The 21,139-nt window shown below is 35.1% G+C and overlaps 1 protein-coding gene across 4 annotated transcripts in view; it reads left to right on the top strand.

The window, feature by feature from the left end:
• The window catches only part of LOC144958513 (dnaJ homolog subfamily C member 13-like), a 113,609-nt gene that overhangs the window by 28,013 nt on the left and 64,457 nt on the right, over window positions 1–21,139 (top strand). For all 4 annotated transcript variants that reach the window (XM_078890535.1, XM_078890533.1, XM_078890536.1 and 1 more), the window contains exons 9-23: window positions 288–379; window positions 834–931; window positions 1,473–1,541; window positions 3,093–3,175; window positions 3,996–4,168; window positions 4,933–5,032; window positions 5,418–5,525; window positions 5,749–5,904; window positions 6,222–6,278; window positions 7,618–7,739; window positions 16,380–16,455; window positions 17,318–17,413; window positions 18,298–18,405; window positions 19,409–19,501; window positions 20,429–20,609. In XM_078890535.1, the coding sequence (XP_078746661.1) occupies window positions 288–379; window positions 834–931; window positions 1,473–1,541; window positions 3,093–3,175; window positions 3,996–4,168; window positions 4,933–5,032; window positions 5,418–5,525; window positions 5,749–5,904; window positions 6,222–6,278; window positions 7,618–7,739; window positions 16,380–16,455; window positions 17,318–17,413; window positions 18,298–18,405; window positions 19,409–19,501; window positions 20,429–20,609 (1,612 nt within the window). The remainder of the gene's footprint in view (window positions 1–287; window positions 380–833; window positions 932–1,472; window positions 1,542–3,092; window positions 3,176–3,995; window positions 4,169–4,932; window positions 5,033–5,417; window positions 5,526–5,748; window positions 5,905–6,221; window positions 6,279–7,617; window positions 7,740–16,379; window positions 16,456–17,317; window positions 17,414–18,297; window positions 18,406–19,408; window positions 19,502–20,428; window positions 20,610–21,139) is intronic.

Here is a 21,139-nt window from a genome sequence, read left to right as displayed (position 1 = left end):
CACAATGAATATAGCAGCTTCATAAAAGAACTAAATACCAAACATGAAACATTTCACACTCAAAACCCTTCTTCAGCCTAAAACAAAAAAAGATTTAGCACATCATTTTGTCATTGACTGAAAGAAGGGTTTTTCGCCCAACATGTCATGTGTTCGGTATTTCTTTTATAATCTTTTAAAACTGTTATATTAATTTTTTTTTACATTATGATTCATTGATCAATCTGTTTTTGTTGTTGTTTTTTTTTGTCATTGATTTTCATTAACTATCATGTCATGTTTCCCAGGTTTTTGCCATCAATCGTGATGCTGACAATCCACAGAAGTTCAGTGTTGAATATGTAAAGGGAGCCATTAGAACATATCTTTCTACCGACAGGTTAGTGATAGAAAATGATAATTACCTTCCTTTCTATATTTAAGATGAATGACATTGTTACTAACTTTTTAACAAAGCGATAAAAAAATAAAAAAATAAAAAGAATTTAATATCTTCTATTTTTGACCAAAACCCCCCCCCCCCAAAAACTTACCAGACTCACTCACTCACTCACTCTTTCAATCCTCTCCGGGCCTGCTGGTACTTGAGGCGATGCAAGGGATCTCCACCTGGTCCTGTCAGCAGCTATTCTTGGGGCCACCTCGAGGGACAGACCTCTCTGTATTAGGTCCCTCTCTACAGTATGTCTCCAAGTTACCAGACTCCCCCTGCATTTGAAATGGGTTGTTTTGGTTAGCTCTTTGAGAGCTTCTTGATAAAGTGAATCTATCTGGATTGTGGTGTTTATGGATGCTGTAATCATTTCATCACTTCCTTCCCTTCCCTTCCCCAGAGATGCCTTGATAGCCTCGGTGTTGGATGGAGTCAGAGCATCAGGAAATCGAGACATTTGTGTCAAGATGCACACCACGCCTAGAGGTTACCGATTAGGTGAGTTTTACTCTAGAAATAACATTCATTTAATCATTTATATACACATAACAGGCTGGCAGATTGGCAATTAGGTAAGTTTAATACTTGAAATATCATCTATTTGGTCTTGTATCTAAACTACATTTGTACACTTGTACACAACATGCTTAGAAGTTTTGGATTAGGTGAGTTTTGCACCAGAAATAATATCTGTTTGATCTTGTAAATACCCAGAACACACCTAGAAGTTTTTGATTTGGTGAGTTTGATGCTAGAAATAACATCTGTATGATCTTGTATCTGCACTACATTTGTACACGTATACATTAGGTGAGTTTAACACCAGTAATATCTGTTTGGTTGTCTATCAACACATTTGTACCACAACACAAAACATGCCTCGAGGTTTCCTGTTAGCTGACTTTCATACTGGAAATGACATCTCTTTGATCGTGCATCTACACTACATTTGTACTTTTACACACAGCACACCTCAAGGTTTCCGATTAGGTAAGTTTAACACAAGAGATAACAAGTTTCATGTTTCATTTTTTTTTAGGTCCCTTTACAGTGCCAGTGGATGAAGAAGTAGAAGCTACTCATCTCAAGTCTTTACACATGGTGCCAGGTAATGTTGGAGATTTTTTCTTAAATGATTTTTAGAAAATTAACTAAGCTCATCTATGAAGAGAATTTCTATTGTATGAAATTTTTGCACTTTGAGTCTTTGAATTTTGAATGCATTCTCATTTGATGTCAGTCTCAGAGCACTCTGAACATTATATGAAGAAGAGCAATGATTATTTGGCTGTTTATCAGAGATGCCACATTTCCGGAAATTTATGAAATTCGGGGAATTAAGAAATATCTGATTTAATTCCAGATCTGATAGACCTGAAGGTGCTCCTGCACCTAAAAAGGCAAAGATTAGTAAATATACATATTTAGTCTGCTCTCCAGTGTGCCAGTAAGTTCTTCTGTTGAAGTGTAAAAGGTGTTAACATTTTATCTATTTTCACAACCGTTTGGTTACTGCTTCTGATGGCAAGCACCCACACCATTTACAAAAGGTTTCTGTATAGTCCTGCCAGACCTGGCATGGGATTCCCACAACGCCCAGAAAGTCCCACAGAGTGGAAAGATCTTTGGCATCCCTGGCATAGCCTTATTTAGCACCGTGGGGTACCGAGTTCGATCACCCGCCACTGTGCTATGTGGCCTTGAGCAAGTCACCTTGCCCTAGCTCACTTTGCGGTGCTGCACTGCGGCTGAACTCTGGGTTATTCCAGTCTTCCATTGGAATAGACCCTAGAGACCAATTTCCCCAATGGGATGAGTAAAGGGAATTTTATTATTTTTTAAAATGTTTATTTTATAAGTGCTCTTTTGTCGACGTGGATGCAGGGCCCAGCATGTGCCTACACCGACAGCAAGGCAGGATGCACAGACTAAGCCTTGCCAACCACATCACTGGTCTGAGCCCTGCATGTTTACTCTGGGTGGGAGCATCTGCATCCCAGATAGTCCTACCCACAAGGAGATACTCCTACCTATGAGGAGTTTTAGTTCCCACTCCTGCATGTTTACTTGGTGGGAGCATCTGCATCCCAGATAGTCCTACCCACAAGGAGATACTCCTACCGATGAGGAGTTTTAGTTCCCACTCCAGCGGCGATGGGTTACTGCTGGTGGGGTAAAAGAATGGAGGTGTCTAGTAAACATTGGCTTACTAGACAAGATGCCTTGATATGGGTGGTGAGTCCAGGTTGGATTGCTATATTGTTCATGCTTACCTGGGCAGGCAATATGAGGCACCCGCACACAGCTCGTCCATTGGGATAGTTTCTAGTGACAGTCGACGGGTGACTTCTTGCTCTGCAGTGTGTGCTTAAACATTCTCACCACGACAAGGCAGTGATCCAATTGAGGGCAACTTTTGGTAACACGTGTTTACTTTTCTCTCCATCACTGGTTATGAAAAAAAAAATTCAATAAATTTCACAAAGCTGACGTGGCATTTCTGATTTATATTGTTTCATAAGATCTTATTTATCCTTCAACTTCTTATTCTATCATTTGAGGACACGCACTGGATAAAAGAAAAATTCATATTTATTTGTTTTTATTAATTTTTTTTTATATATTGAAAAGTAACCTTTCAAATTTGTTTCCAACACAGCTGGGATGACTTTCAATGAAGCTGTGTTTCGATTCAATGCCAACATTTCCTACAGTGGATTGCTACATGCTGTCACTGCCGAGGTTTGTCCGCTTGTTGTTTTATGATAGTATGCATTATTTTGAAGTGATGGAAGGTTGCATTTTTTTCCTCCTTGATATCATCATCATCATCATCATCGTCAGCGTCATCATCATCATCATCATCATCATCATCATCATCATCATCATCATCGTCGTCGTCGTCGTCGTCATCATCATCATCATCATCATCATCATCATCATCATCATCATCATCATCATCATCATCATCATCATCATCATCATCATCATCATCATCATCAGCAGCAGCAGCATCATTCATCATCATCATCATCTCATCATCAGCAGCATCATCATCATTCATCATCATCATCACCACAACCACTAAAGATACCATAACAGATACCACTACTGCTACTCAAAACCTTTTCCTAACACCATTTTTGTGGCTTTGGTGTCTTGTGTTAAGACACTCACCCTCGGATCAGAAGGTCCCTGATACAACTCCTGTTCTGAGCAGTGCAAAGTTGAGTCCTTTGAAAAAATTCTTTTCTAACATTCTATCACCGCACTATCTGGTTCAAATCCTGTTTTGGTTGAGTCTTTGGAAAAGACTCTCTGGTCACTTTTTCTTATTGTACTCAGGTGTAAAATGAGTACCAGGCTTGTAACAGTTGTCTCTGTAAAGTGATGAAAAAAAAAAAATAAATAATTCAATGTGCCTTATAGATGTCATGTTTCGTTTTACATTTTAAGTATTGCTGTTGACTTGTGATCTCTTTTAAAGCACTTTGAGCATATTCAATGGATATTGCGCTATGTAAAAGTTCAATGTATTTTTTTTTGTATCTGCCATTGACAGGGACTGTTTGCCCAGAACAAGGAGAAGCTAATCAACCTAGCCTTGATGTCTTTGATAGAGAGGGACGGAGACACAGAGAACATACCCATACAATGCCTGGAAGCACAGTTCCATGCCTTACGCAGACTGGTCGCATCCAAGGCTGGCTTTCAAGGATTCACAGAAATTCCTAAGTAAGCTCTCCCCTCCTCAGGATTTCCTATAATCGTCATTTTAGCAGTTTTGTATCCGTTGAATGGGTTATAAGTTGAAAAAATTATGTCTTGTAAGAGTTACTGTCAATGTAAGACGGGTTTTGAACGATGCTTAAAATGTTATTAATATCTTATATTGGATTTCTTTCTTTTGTAAAATTCTTTCTGTTTGCTATTTATAATTCTTAGATATTGACATTTAAGGATTTAAATCGAAAGAATCGAAGGAGGGATAAAAAATCCAACAAAACAAAACAAGCAAAAAAAAAGCCCCAAAAAGCCTTAAATAATACAAAAAGGGAATTAACAAATAATATTTATAATAAAAAAAAAGTACAATAAAATACAAACCCAACAAACCCATTTGGAATCCATTTGCAGACCTGCCGAGTACTACGAAAAATTCGTAGAATTACGAAAATTTGGCTCTAATTTCAGAACTTCATGAGCATTCATAAGTCATTGACACTTTTTGGGAAATGAAAGTTGTGGCCAAAGTGCATCATTTTAAGGATTTTGAAGTGTTATCTAATCATTCTGAGGGCAACTTGTTGATCTATAGCAACTACAATTTCTATCTCCTAAAACCTTTCAAGTAGGCAAGTCTTCATTTGAGTAAGTCATTTTGATAACAACAATGCTTATTAAAAAACCAAAAAAAAAAAAAAAAACAAAAAAAAAAAACTAAGCTAAAGATAATGTAATTATTATTCTTCCTGTTTGAATTACTATAAAATCTCCAGAATGCGAGAGAAAGTTGGGATCAAAGTGGTGAAAGCCCTGAAGAGGAACAATGACGCTGTGACCCATGCAGCTTTGGACATGCTCTGTGCTCTCATGCAGGTAGGGATTTTGAGTATAAGGGATTGACCTCTCTTATCAGGAGGGAGTTTTCTACCTATAAGAGGATTCCAAAAATGAAAATGAAAAATTTTGCTTTCTTATATGTGGACATTTTCTACCAGTAAGAGGTTTGCGGAAATGAGAATGAAAAAGTTTTGCTTTCTTATAGGTGGAATTTTTTACCAGTAAGAGGTTCCAGAAATGAGAATGAAAAAGTTTTGCTTTCTTACAGGTTGAAATTTTTTTGCCAGTAAGTATTCAGAAATGAGAATGAAAAAGTTTTGCTTTCTTACAGGTTGAAATTTTTTTGCCAGTAAGTATTCAGAAATGAGAATGAAAAAGTTTTGCTTTACCAAGGTTTCCTTATTCAACCCCCTTGTTTCAGCCAATGCACGACAACTATGACCTGAGACAGGAACAGATGAACAAAATGTCCTTGATGTCTTCCAAGAAGTTTCTCGAGACTCTGTTGGAAAGATTCAATGAACACGTGGTGAGTGAAACATGGGCGTTGGGAGAAATTCCAAATGCAACCTCAACCTACACTACAAACAGTAAATATACATAACTGCTCAAATTGAATTACAGTTCTGTAGATTTTATGCCCCCCCCCCCCCCCCCTACCCTGACATATTTACCAGATTAAGGCAGTAGCTCACATATTATGTTGAAAATAGCATCAAAATCTTATTTTTTTTCCCCTCATTAAATGACAGGTGCGCAACACAGGAGCTCTTGTGATAGCAGCCATGTTGGATTTCCTGACCTTTGCCCTTTGCGCTCCCTACAGCGAGACCACTGACGGGACTCAGTTTGATTCCCTGCTCGACATGGTGGCTGCTAATGGCAGGGTTGTCTTTAAACTCTTTCAGGTATGTTGCATTAATATCTTCATTGTCATGATTGTCATCATCATCATCATCATCATCATCATCATCATCATCATCATCATCATCATCAATATCATCATCTTCTTCTTCAACCACATCATCATCTTTAGCATTTTTATCACCACCACCATCATCATCATCATCATCATCATCATCATCATCATTATCATCATCATCACCATAACCTTTGGCATTGTTGTCCTTATTATTGTGTTTTTTTGGGTTTTTTTTTTTTCATTTTCACTGCCCACTGGCCTAAACCTTTAACCATCTCCCTCCTCCCATCCTTTTTGTTTCAGCATCCGTCCATGGCTATTATCAAGGGAGCCGGTCTTGTCATGAAAGCCATCATCGAGGTAGGCATGTCTGTCTGAATGTCTGTTTGTTTTGTTCCGACTTTCTGTCTATCTGGAGTACTATAGCTTTTTAAAATTTTTTTTATTAGGTATTTACTAATCTTTTTCTCTTTTGACACTTTCACTTAAAAAAAACTGACTGGAAACTTGAAATTGTTTTTGTACTCCAGCTTTAAATTAAATTTTAATTGAGCTTTTATATAGCGCAATAATACCATTAAACGTGCTCAGAGCGCTTTACAAGGGGTCCTGAGCATGTTTAGTGGATAGAACAGTAAAGTTTGCTGCCCCAAACGTAAACAATAAAAAGTTGCTAGTGATTTCCGTTAGGGACTGGAATAATTTACGCACAATATAGGTCTCCCAATTTTGTAGTTTGAGTTGTAGGCAATACACTTTCAGTATTGAAAATATGTTTACATAAAATCTAACAGTTGCAGAAATAATAATATAAGACTAAATTATTCTGAAAATCAGGCTCCGAATAATTCTCGTTTTGTTCACACCAGCGCAATAATTTGCTCTGGTCTAAAAATAGATAGACGTAACTTTTGATAAATTTTACCTTTTGTTCCATAAAATATCCATATCTAGACATTATTTGATGCATGATCAAGTATTTATGAATATGTGTTTCTTTTGCCACCTAACAGCCACATTTTAAAGGTTATTTTCTTTCTATTATTTACATTGGAACGTGAGCTGTCAAGACAGGAACATGTGGTTTGCCATGTGCTTTTCGACCTTTGTTTACGTTTGGGGCAGCAAACTTTACTGTTCTATATAGCGCAATATCCACTAAACATGCTCAGGACCCCTTGTAAAGCGCTCTGAGCACATTTAATGGGTATTGCGCTATATAAAAGCTCAATTAAAATTTGATTTAAAGCTGGAATACAAAACCAATTTCAAGTTTCCAGTCAGTTTTTTTTTTTTTGTGATAGTGTCAAAAGAGCTGCCAAATTTACCTTAGCCAGATTAGATATGTAAAATTGCACTGGTTTTATTCAGATGTTTCAAGACTGGAGTGGTGCATATTGAGTACCTAACAGGTAATTTTGCCCTACATGAGATGAAAGTTTGGAATACCATGGCTTGTTGGGGGAATAAATGGAAATAAAAGAGCTTTTACATAGAGAGAAATCCATTAAATGTGCTCAAAGTTTTTACAAGGGGTCCCAAGCCAACAGCAATGTTTAACATGTACGTTGAGACATGATGCTTGTAAGACAATATTACAGTTGTGAAGCTTTGTGGAGAGTAGGGAGAAAAGTGGAGCAATGGAAATGTGCTTTGTGAAAATGGGTGTATTAAAAAGAAATGCTATACTATATTGCAGGAAGGAGATGCAGAAATATCGGCAAAGATGCAGGACCTGGCGTTGTCAGAAGGAGCCCTTCCCAAACATCTCCATGTGGCCATGTTTACTCAATCCACAGACAGTCGAATGCTGACCAACAGGTAGGGAGTGGCGATTGGGGCGGGGGGGGGGGGGGGGGGGGGGGGGTTTATAATCAGTGTTGATGGTTTTCATAGGATTCGTGGAAATCTACGATTTTAGAGTCAGAGGTTGAATATCCTCCTTTTATATTATATATATATATATATATATATATATATATATATATATATATATATATATATATATATATATTTAAAATATTTACCACAATGTTTGGGGCAGTCTACATCGATGTTTCAGGCTTAATTTGCCATCTTCAGGACTGAGTTGTTTTGTTGACTGTTGTTGTTTCTTGAAGTGGTTCCGGTTTGAAGTTAATTAAGAGGAATTTGCGCCGATGGGGACACTTTCCGTAGATCTCATTTTTCATGTTGAGTGTGGCTTCATGAGGTTGTTTGATTATGGTATATTTTTCTTCCAGGCATAAGCTACATTGTTTTGATGTTGGTGTGTATCCTGTTGCTTTAGATAAAATTTTCCATGAAATGTTGTGGTCTATTTTGTTGTCTTTTAATTTCCAAATATGTTCGCTGAGTTTTGTGGATGTTTTTTTGTTAGTGTTTCTAAATGTTGAGGTGTGGAGGTTGTATCTTGTTTTGAAATTATTTTCTGTTAGTCCTACATATTTTTCTTGCTTGTTTGTTTTAGTTTCTGTGACTGTGGCTTGGTAAATTAAACTTGATTCTAAGCATTGTTTGTTTAGCGGGCAATGTTCTTTATTTCTGCAGTTGCATTTTCTAGTGGGTGGGTTTTGCTCTTGTCGGTGGTTTATTAATATTTTTTTGTTGTGGCTTGAAATTATTTGTTCTATGTTGCGCATACACGAGTAACTTATTTTTATGGTATTCCTGTTGATAATTTTATGTAGCTTGTGGTTTTTTGGAAAGTGTGTATCAATTAGTTTCAGGAACTGCTGTCCTATGTTTGTGCTGACGTTTATGTCGAAAGGTGGGTTGAACCAAGTTATGTGTCGTTTTCTTGTTTTATGTTCTTCACTTGTGTGTTGGGGTTTACATGAGAGGGAGGCGTCTGTGTATACAAATGGTGTGTTGTATCCACTTTTTGTGAGTGCTTCTTTGTAGGGGGTGGCTGCGACGTTGAATATCTCTCTGTTTTCCGAAAGTTTGCTCACCCTCAGTGCAATGTTTTTTGGTATGTTTTCAATGACGGGACGGGGGTGGTTGCTGTTTTTATTAATGTAGCTAATGGTGTTGTTTGGTTTTCTGAACGGTTGGAATGAATTGGATTTTATGTCGAATGTGATGTCGAGGAAGTCAACTGTTTTTTTGTTTGCTTCTATCGTGATTTTTAAATTGTTGTTTTGGAATATTTTACAGATTTGTTTTTTGATGTTTTCGTTCGCTCTTGGTCGTCTGTTGGTTATAGCGAGTCCGTCATCTCTATAGAGGCCGATGTATGTGTGTGTATGTTGTAGTTGTGACAGGATGTAGAGTCCGACCAGTTCGCATGTTTCAGCACCGTCGAACGAACCCATTGTTACGTCGAAATCATTGTGTCGCTTTGTCCACGGTGTGTTGTCGTAGTATAGTGTGCTGTGCTTGGTGTGTTTGATGATGTGTTTTTCCTCTTCTGTGATGTTGGTGTATTTTGCTGCGAATTCCAATGCTTTGTTTAGTAAGTCTGGAGTGATGGAGGGGTAAAAATCGCAAATGTCGAAAGAGATGAAGGTGCAGTTTTCTTTGTTTTGGATATTTTTGAACCATTCAATGACTTCATCGGTGTTTTTCCACTGGTTGAATTTAGTTGCTTCTTTGACGTTTTTATTTATTTTTTCTAATATCTTTTTGCTGATTTTTCCAATTTCAGATTTGTATGGATTTATTAGTCTACATTTTGGATTATTTTTGAAGTCAGGCTTGTGATCTTTTAATGTGATGAACGCTTCTCTTCTTGGTGCTATATCGATTCGATCGCTAAGGTCAAGTCTGTTCGCTATATTCTTATCTTCTTTTGTGATCTCTTCGGTTCTATGTGTTCTGTCTTTCTTATAGTCTTTGTTGATTTGTTTGTGTGTCATTTTATCATATTCCTCAGGTGTCATTTTATAATAGTTGTTGGATTTGTCCGCTGGTATCAGAAGTTGTTTTTCTTTGTTTATTTTCTTCACATCGTTAGTCAGTTGGTTTTGGAAGTTGTTATTTTTGTTTTTGAACTGCACACTTTGAATGAGATCTAAAAGTCCGTCTTCTAATTTTTTTAATTCAGGTATTGGGGGGGGTGAATTTGTAGAGTTGAAGCCGTACGTTTTTTTGTGGGTGGTTTCTAAATGTGGGTTCAGAAAAAAGAATGTTCTCCATCGTAGATTCTTGACAAATGTTTCTGTTCTTGCTATTAGTGATTTAATGTAAGATTTTCTGTTGCAGGTAGGGATATTCTTTGTAGAATATGGGAAAGTAGTAGGTCTAAGTTGTGGCGTAGTATCCAGTTCGTGTCTAAGAGTGCTCAACGGTGCGGAGCTGTGTATTGAATCGTGTTTGATACAAATATGGTACGAAAAGTGCTCGACATGTAGTAATGGAGCGAATTATTTAATTGAAAACTAATTGATACACACTTTCCAAAAAACCACAAGCTACATAAAATTATCAACAGGAATACCATAAAAATAAGTTACTCGTGTATGCGCAACATAGAACAAATAATTTCAAGCCACAACAAAAAAATATTAATAAACCACCGACAAGAGCAAAACCCACCCACTAGAAAATGCAACTGCAGAAATAAAGAACATTGCCCGCTAAACAAACAATGCTTAGAATCAAGTTTAATTTACCAAGCCACAGTCACAGAAACTAAAACAAACAAGCAAGAAAAATATGTAGGACTAACAGAAAATAATTTCAAAACAAGATACAACCTCCACACCTCAACATTTAGAAACACTAACAAAAAAACATCCACAAAACTCAGCGAACATATTTGGAAATTAAAAGACAACAAAATAGACCACAACATTTCATGGAAAATTTTATCTAAAGCAACAGGATACACACCAACATCAAAACAATGTAGCTTATGCCTGGAAGAAAAATATACCATAATCAAACAACCTCATGAAGCCACACTCAACATGAAAAATGAGATCTACGGAAAGTGTCCCCATCGGCGCAAATTCCTCTTAATTAACTTCAAACCGGAACCACTTCAAGAAACAACAACAGTCAACAAAACAACTCAGTCCTGAAGATGGCAAATTAAGCCTGAAACATCGATGTAGACTGCCCCAAACATTGTGGTAAATATTTTAAATAATAATTCGCTCCATTACTACATGTCGAGCACTTTTCGTACCATATTTGTATCAAACACGATTCAATACACAGCTCCGCACCGTTGAGCACTCTTAGACACGAACTGGATACTACGCCACAACTTAGACCTACTACTTTCCCATATTCTACAAAGAATATCCCTACCTGCAACAGAAAATCTTACATTAAATCACTAATAGCAAGAACAGAAACATTTGTCAAGAATCTACGATGGAGAACATTCTTTTTTCTGAACCCACATTTAGAAACCACCCACAAAAAAACGTACGGCTTCAACTCTACAAATTCACCCCCCCCAATACCTGAATTAAAAAAATTAGAAGACGGACTTTTAGATCTCATTCAAAGTGTGCAGTTCAAAAACAAAAATAACAACTTCCAAAACCAACTGACTAACGATGTGAAGAAAATAAACAAAGAAAAACAACTTCTGATACCAGCGGACAAATCCAACAACTATTATAAAATGACACCTGAGGAATATGATAAAATGACACACAAACAAATCAACAAAGACTATAAGAAAGACAGAACACATAGAACCGAAGAGATCACAAAAGAAGATAAGAATATAGCGAACAGACTTGACCTTAGCGATCGAATCGATATAGCACCAAGAAGAGAAGCGTTCATCACATTAAAAGATCACAAGCCTGACTTCAAAAATAATCCAAAATGTAGACTAATAAATCCATACAAATCTGAAATTGGAAAAATCAGCAAAAAGATATTAGAAAAAATAAATAAAAACGTTAAAGAAGCAACTAAATTCAACCAGTGGAAAAACACCGATGAAGTCATTGAATGGTTCAAAAATATCCAAAACAAAGAAAACTGCACCTTCATCTCTTTCGACATTTGCGATTTTTACCCCTCCATCACTCCAGACTTACTAAACAAAGCATTGGAATTCGCAGCAAAATACACCAACATCACAGAAGAGGAAAAACACATCATCAAACACACCAAGCACAGCACACTATACTACGACAACACACCGTGGACAAAGCGACACAATGATTTCGACGTAACAATGGGTTCGTTCGACGGTGCTGAAACATGCGAACTGGTCGGACTCTACATCCTGTCACAACTACAACATACACACACATACATCGGCCTCTATAGAGATGACGGACTCGCTATAACCAACAGACGACCAAGAGCGAACGAAAACATCAAAAAACAAATCTGTAAAATATTCCAAAACAACAATTTAAAAATCACGATAGAAGCAAACAAAAAAACAGTTGACTTCCTCGACATCACATTCGACATAAAATCCAATTCATTCCAACCGTTCAGAAAACCAAACAACACCATTAGCTACATTAATAAAAACAGCAACCACCCCCGTCCCGTCATTGAAAACATACCAAAAAACATTGCACTGAGGGTGAGCAAACTTTCGGAAAACAGAGAGATATTCAACGTCGCAGCCACCCCTACAAAGAAGCACTCACAAAAAGTGGATACAACACACCATTTGTATACACAGACGCCTCCCTCTCATGTAAACCCCAACACACAAGTGAAGAACATAAAACAAGAAAACGACACATAACTTGGTTCAACCCACCTTTCGACATAAACGTCAGCACAAACATAGGACAGCAGTTCCTGAAACTAATTGATACACACTTTCCAAAAAACCACAAGCTACATAAAATTATCAACAGGAATACCATAAAAATAAGTTACTCGTGTATGCGCAACATAGAACAAATAATTTCAAGCCACAACAAAAAAATATTAATAAACCACCGACAAGAGCAAAACCCACCCACTAGAAAATGCAACTGCAGAAATAAAGAACATTGCCCGCTAAACAAACAATGCTTAGAATCAAGTTTAATTTACCAAGCCACAGTCACAGAAACTAAAACAAACAAGCAAGAAAAATATGTAGGACTAACAGAAAATAATTTCAAAACAAGATACAACCTCCACACCTCAACATTTAGAAACACTAACAAAAAAACATCCACAAAACTCAGCGAACATATTTGGAAATTAAAAGACAACAAAATAGACCACAACATTTCATGGAAAATTTTATCTAAAGCAACAGGATACACACCAACATCAAAACAATGTAGCTTATGCCTGGAAGAAAAATATACCATAATCAAACAACCTCATGAAGCCACACTCAACATGAAAAATGAGATCTACGGAAAGTGTCCCCATCGGCGCAAATTCCTCTTAATTAACTTCAAACCGGAACCACTTCAAGAAACAACAACAGTCAACAAAACAACTCAGTCCTGAAGATGGCAATTAAGCCTGAAACATCGATGTAGACTGCCCCAAACATTGTGGTAAATATTTTAAATAATAATTCGCTCCATTACTACATGTCGAGCACTTTTCGTACCATATTTGTATCAAACACGATTCAATACACAGCTCCGCACCGTTGAGCACTCTTAGACACGAACTGGATACTACGCCACAACTTAGACCTACTACTTTCCCATATTCTACAAAGAATATCCCTACCTGCAACAGAAAATCTTACATTAAATCACTAATAGCAAGAACAGAAACATTTGTCAAGAATCTACGATGGAGAACATTCTTTTTTCTGAACCCACATTTAGAAACCACCCACAAAAAAACGTACGGCTTCAACTCTACAAATTCACCCCCCCAATACCTGAATTAAAAAAATTAGAAGACGGACTTTTAGATCTCATTCAAAGTGTGCAGTTCAAAAACAAAAATAACAACTTCCAAAACCAACTGACTAACGATGTGAAGAAAATAAACAAAGAAAAACAACTTCTGATACCAGCGGACAAATCCAACAACTATTATAAAATGACACCTGAGGAATATGATAAAATGACACACAAACAAATCAACAAAGACTATAAGAAAGACAGAACACATAGAACCGAAGAGATCACAAAAGAAGATAAGAATATAGCGAACAGACTTGACCTTAGCGATCGAATCGATATAGCACCAAGAAGAGAAGCGTTCATCACATTAAAAGATCACAAGCCTGACTTCAAAAATAATCCAAAATGTAGACTAATAAATCCATACAAATCTGAAATTGGAAAAATCAGCAAAAAGATATTAGAAAAAATAAATAAAAACGTCAAAGAAGCAACTAAATTCAACCAGTGGAAAAAACACCGATTAAGTCATTGAATGGTTCAAAAATATCCAAAACAAAGAAAACTGCACCTTCATCTCTTTCGACATTTGCGATTTTTACCCCTCCATCACTCCAGACTTACTAAACAAAGCATTGGAATTCGCAGCAAAATACACCAACATCACAGAAGAGGAAAAAACACATCATCAAACACACCAAGCACAGCACACTATACTACGACAACACACCGTGGACAAAGTGACACAATGATTTCGACGTAACAATGGGTTCGTTCGACGGTGCTGAAACATGCGAACTGGTCGGACTCTACATCCTGTCACAACTACAACATACACACACATACATCGGCCTCTATAGAGATGACGGACTCGCTATAACCAACAGACGACCAAGAGCGAACGAAAACATCAAAAAACAAATCTGTAAAATATTCCAAAACAACAATTTAAAAATCACGATAGAAGCAAACAAAAAAACAGTTGACTTCCTCGACATCACATTCGACATAAAATCCAATTCATTCCAACCGTTCAGAAAACCAAACAACACCATTAGCTACATTAATAAAAACAGCAACCACCCCCGTCCCGTCATTGAAAACATACCAAAAAACATTGCACTGAGGGTGAGCAAACTTTCGGAAAACAGAGAGATATTCAACGTCGCAGCCACCCCCTACAAAGAAGCACTCACAAAAAGTGGATACAACACACCATTTGTATACACAGACGCCTCCCTCTCATGTAAACCCCAACACACAAGTGAAGAACATAAAACAAGAAAACGACACATAACTTGGTTCAACCCACCTTTCGACATAAACGTCAGCACAAACATAGGACAGCAGTTCCTGAAACTAATTGATACACACTTTCCAAAAAACCACAAGCTACATAAAATTATCAACAGGAATACCATAAAAATAAGTTACTCGTGTATGCGCAACATAGAACAAATAATTTCAAGCCACAACAAAAAAATATTAATAAACCACCGACAAGAGCAAAACCCACCCACTAGAAAATGCAACTGCAGAAATAAAGAACATTGCCCGCTAAACAAACAATGCTTAGAATCAAGTTTAATTTACCAAGCCACAGTCACAGAAACTAAAACAAACAAGCAAGAAAAATATGTAGGACTAACAGAAAATAATTTCAAAACAAGATACAACCTCCACACCTCAACATTTAGAAACACTAACAAAAAAACATCCACAAAACTCAGCGAACATATTTGGAAATTAAAAGACAACAAAATAGACCACAAATTTCATGGAAATTTTATCTAAAGCAACAGGATACACACCAACATCAAAACAATGTAGCTTATGCCTGGAAGAAAAATATACCATAATCAAACAACCTCATGAAGCCACACTCAACATGAAAAATGAGATCTACGGAAAGTGTCCCCATCGGCGCAAATTCCTCTTAATTAACTTCAAACCGGAACCACTTCAAGAAACAACAACAGTCAACAAAACAACTCAGTCCTGAAGATGGCAAATTAAGCCTGAAACATCGATGTAGACTGCCCCAAACATTGTGGTAAATATTTTAAATAATAATTCGCTCCATTACTACATGTCGAGCACTTTTCGTACCATATTTGTATCAAACACGATTCAATATATATATATATATATATATATATATATATAAATGACAATTCCCCAATCAAATGTACTGGCAGGGAGAGACTTGATGTGGGGTGGAACAAATATGTGGTGCAGTTTCTCACTCTTCAGAAGTACCCCTTAGCTAGAGTATCAATTATAGTTTATCATCTCATAATGGGGACCCTAAAGGCAATCATTCAAAATGTGCTTTCTGTTCTACTTTTTGTCACCATCAGCGCTGATATTCTTCTTCTTCTTTTCTTCTTCTTCTTCTTCTTCTTCTTCTTCTTCTTCTTCTTCTTCTTCTTCTTCTTCTTCTTCTTCTTCTTTTCTTCTTCTTCTTCTTCTTCTTCTTCTACTTCTTCTTCTTCTTCTTCTTCTTCTTCTTCTTCTTCTTCTTCTCATTATTACATATCTTAATTTGGAATATAATAGTTCTCCCTGTTAAGTTAATTTGTAAAATGTTCATCTACCACCTGGCTGTTGTAAGGGAGAATTGCACAAGTCGGGTCATATTTTGATCAATAATATTATTATATTCACTCTCATGTTGATCTAAAATTTAAATTTGAATTTGTTGTCAATTTCTTTGCAGACAACTCAGTCGACATTTAGTAGGACTGTGGATAACAGGCCATCCAACAGCCCTGGGTCTTCTGAAGAGAATTTTGGTAAGTTTTTTAAATTTAAAAGACTGAATATCAGTGCTTCCTCTTTTCCACTTTTATACGGATTTCCGCATTTTTAATGATCCGTGAAAAATCCGCACTTGTCAAGAACCAAGAAAAATATCCGCGGAAAATTTCAAGAAAATTTTTTTAATTGGAGTGCTCAACAAAAATAATAATTTTGATGCCAAAGTGGCCCCAAATGGCTCTAATTGCATGTCAATTTTTAAAATTTTCCGGGGGGGGGGGGGCTTCTAAAATAATCCTCCTTTTTGACAATTTCTTGGAGGAAGCACTGGAATATAATTAATAATAGATTCTTCATAAATGAACCCTTTATCATTCATTTCTATTCTTCCTCTATCTAGACGTAATCTCATTATCTGACATTTTCTCTCCTGTGAATAAATGATCCAAGAGTATCACAATGGCTTTAACTTTTTAACGAAAAACAAAAAATGCTATACCCCCCCCCCCCCCCAACTTTAAAAACAAACAAAGCAAACAAGCAAGCAAAACCCCTAAAAAAATATATATATTGATTAAATAGAATTGAAGTTGAATAATGATAAATAATGAATATGGCTGCGCAGTCTCTATGGACGCTTGCTTTGAATGTGTGCGTCACTTTGAGTTTGTCAGTCTGTTTCTATTATCCAGTTAGTAATCTGCCTCCATAAATCTCTGTCTAGTGCAAGTGTTCTTAGCTTCAGAATGTCATCATGTGTGTTAAGGTGCTGAGGCAGTTGGATGTTTCCTTGTGTTGTTGAAATCAGTTCTTCGGTTGTTGTTTCTAAATGTTGAATACCTTCTGTTTTTTGTTTTTTTTTCATTTCTAAACATTTCTACATGTTTCTACTTCCAGCCTAATGGGTTGTTGGCTTATCTGGATTCATCAGACGAGGTGCCACAGAATGAAAAGGACAGACTTCACATCAGGGATACTCTCAAACTGGCACAGGTAGTCTAACAGACCTGCTTTATATAAATGGTTTTATACTTTTTTTTTGTTTTGTTTTTTTTTTTAAATATCTTTAGATCAGTTTTTTATCCAAAGTTTTATAAAAGCTTTATGTATTTATTTATTAATTAAAAAAAAAAAAATTATTACTTTAAAAAAAATATCTATAGATCAGATTTTGATTCAAAAGTTTTTGTGGAAATTTGCTGAAAATATCATTTTTCTAAAAGCTTCTATTTACAGATTTATTTTTTTATGGCACTCATAACAGAGTATATGTCCGTGTGTTAACGTAGATAAAAAAATTAAGAAAAAAACATATTTCATGCATATTTGCATCATTGAATGGCATGGAAAGATAGAGACATATTATAGGAATTTTTTTAGACTGCGATGTGAAGGGGGAGAGTTTTTATTACATCATTAAATTTGTTATTTCTGTGATTAAGGTTTAATTTAAGTTAAATTATTAAAGACATTGTTGTGATGTAGGGAGGAGGGGAAAACGATACATAAGAAAAACTGCTGGATAAGAAAAGAAAAAAAATCAGCAAGAAAACTCCCCTCTTCCTCTTCAAAATAGGAAAAATCTAAGAAATGATACAGCCCTAGAGAAAATGAAAAAGAACAAGAAATGAAAAAAAAAAAAGAAAGAAAAAAAAACACCTAAAAAATATACAAACAAACAAATAAAAAAACAAAAAAAAAACAAAAAACAACTAAACAAACAAAAACAAGGAAGCAATAATACAAAAAAAAAAAAAAAAACAAACCCGAAAACACCAAAGATTACTATCTTACAGATTAGCAGTATAATGTCTTTATAAAAATTAATGTGCACTTGTGTTTTTAAAAAAAAAAAAAAATTGTTTTATGTTGTAAAGGACCATTTCAACAAGAACAAAAAGAATCAGCACCTGCAGATGTTGGAGAAAAAGATCGACAATTTGCTACAGCATTGGCGACGCCGTATTGGCCAGGAGAACAAACAGGTACGTTTCAGGTTTAAGGTTAAGCCATTGCAGTAATAAGTTCAAGTTCAGTATCCTTGAAAACATTTCTTTTTTGATGTCATGTACTTGAAATATTGTTTTGTGTTGATGTTATTTAAAGCGCCAAGAGCCTCATGATTGAGGATACCATACGCTCTATATTATTATTATTTTTTTATTATTATTATTATTATTATTATTATTATATTATTATTATTATTATTATTATTATTATTTATTATTTATTATTATTATTATTATTATTATTATTATTATTATTATTATTATTATTATTATTATTATTATTATTATTATTATTTATTATTTATTATTATTATTATTATTATTATTATTATTATTATTATTAATTATTATTATTTATTATTATTATTATTATTATTATTATTTTATTATTATTATTATTTTATTATTATTAATTATTATTAGTTATATGAAGTAGTAATTGCGAATTATGATAATTGTATTTTATGAATCTGTTGAAATTTGACGATACATGATGCATTTTTTTTTTGACAAATTGCCATTATTATCACTGGAATGCTCTACCAACTGAGCTATCGGAACACCCAAAGCCATTGTAGGCATGGTATTGGTTCTGGGTGGGGTTCCTGACCTCACATTGTGGGCAGGGAAGTCACTTGCTGTGTCTTCCGTCCCCTTTTATCTGTTTTCCGAGTTGCTTTCTGTCTTTATCTTGGAAAGGGGTTAGATGGTTTTGTCTTCTTGGAAAGGGGTTGGATGGTTTTGTCTTCTTGGAAAGGGGTTGGATAGTTTTGTCTTGGCCTTTGCAGGAGTCCTTAGCTGAGAGGGAAGCAGTCATAAAAAGTGTATCAAACATTGTGTCAGGGAGCAACCCAAAAAAAAAAAAGCTATATTTTAAAAGAAATCAAAAAGAGGTTTTCATTTGGACTATGTTTAAATGGGATAGTTATGATAACCTTGTAATTTTGACTTTCATGTTTTTCTGTCTTTTCATCTCCAGCAACAAAACGAGAAACCAATAGTTCTACGCAAAAGGAGGCAACGCATCAAGAGTGAAGCCAACTGGCCTCTGTTTTACTACCAATTCAACCAGGTACTCTATCACACAAAAACATTTGAAAAAAAGATGGACATTTAAAACAATTCTGACAATTCAGTGAAAGATATAGTTTAAATTATTTTTTCCTTGCTCCTTTAATTTCAAAATTAAATGTGAATGAGTTTTGTACATTTTATTTTTTTATCTCCCGCATTAAACAAAAATTGAGCAATAAAGAAATTAATCTCTTAATAGTGTGGTTTACTTTGATTGAGATAGTGGACAAACATCACAGAAAATAATTTGAGAAAGAGAAAATAATGTTAAATTTTAAAAATGAAATCAAATTAAAAGACAAATTTCTCCTCCGGAGTGAATAAAGGGATTAAAAGAAAAAAAATTACTTTCAAAATATTTTTATTTTCCTTCATTAAAACCTTTTCATGAACATTAAGAGTTTAATAAAGTTTTTATTATTTGGTTTGCCCAAACACAATAATAAACAGAGGTGATCAACCTCTATCAGACACTGCATCATTTTAACTGTTTTTTTTTTTTTTCTCCAAAAGTCCCGTAATCCAATTATGAATAGGGAAGAAATATGTCATGTAAAAAAAAAACTGGTTCCTATTTCATTGGAAGTGTAAAACCACCCTTCCGGTGGACTGGATACACACCTTGTGTAATTCATCGTCTGGTGTCAAGAGTGATGACATCTTATTTTCTAGTCTTAATATATACTGGTCGTCTATAAAGATCATCCTCGCTCTTTTATGTTCCATAATAATCCTACAAATCTGTCTATACATCCTGCTACTGAAATTGTTCTGCCACCCTTATGTAACCTATTCATTATTAGTACTCCAAAGGTCTGGTTACATACACACTCCCAAGCATTTTTAAGAACCAAAACAAAAAGAGAGTTTGATGCCACAACTTTTTTTCTTCCCCATTGGTCTCATCATTTCGTTATGTCTTCAGGATCACGCCAAGCCCAACCTGATTTGGAACTACAAGACTAGGGAAGAGCTTAGGGAGAGCCTGGAGAACGAGATGAGGGCCTTCAATGTGGACAAAGAATTGGGTGCCACTTTCATCATCGGCTGGAACCACTCAGAGTTTGAAGTTCCCTATCACTGTCTCTCTGACGAGATAAAAATTGGTAAAAAAAAAGATATATATAAACATTGATTTTTCGTGTTGGTATTTTATTATGGAAGGTTAACCAGAAGCTCTAATTGAATTTAAGCTCTAAAGCTTTTCATTTGAGTCGAATCAAGATGCTTTTATTTATTTATTTATTTATTTATTTATTCATTCGTTCAGTCATTCATTCATTCATTCATTAGTATCATTATCATTATTATATTATTTATTATTATATTATTATTATTATTATTATTATTATTATTATTATTATTATTATTATTATTATTATTATTATTATTATTATTATTTTATTATTATTATTATTATTATTATTATATTATTATTATTATTATTATTATTATTATTATTATTATTATTATTATTATTATTATTATTATTATTATTATTATTATTAGTGAGTAGTTAGTAGTAGTAGTAGTAGTAGTAGTAGTAGTAGTAGTAGTAGTAGTAGTAGTAGTAGTAGCAGTAAAATGATGAGTGGGCCTGTAGATTACACATTTTTATTCACAAATGTGGACTAGA

Source organism: Berghia stephanieae, chromosome 13 (assembly GCF_034508935.2).
Source record: "Berghia stephanieae isolate SIO BIC M18660-M18661 chromosome 13, UCSD_Bste_1.3, whole genome shotgun sequence".
Lineage (NCBI taxonomy): Eukaryota > Metazoa > Mollusca > Gastropoda > Nudibranchia > Aeolidiidae > Berghia > Berghia stephanieae.
Note: the sequence above shows the minus strand (reverse complement) of the source record. Positions and strands in the feature narration are given on the sequence as shown.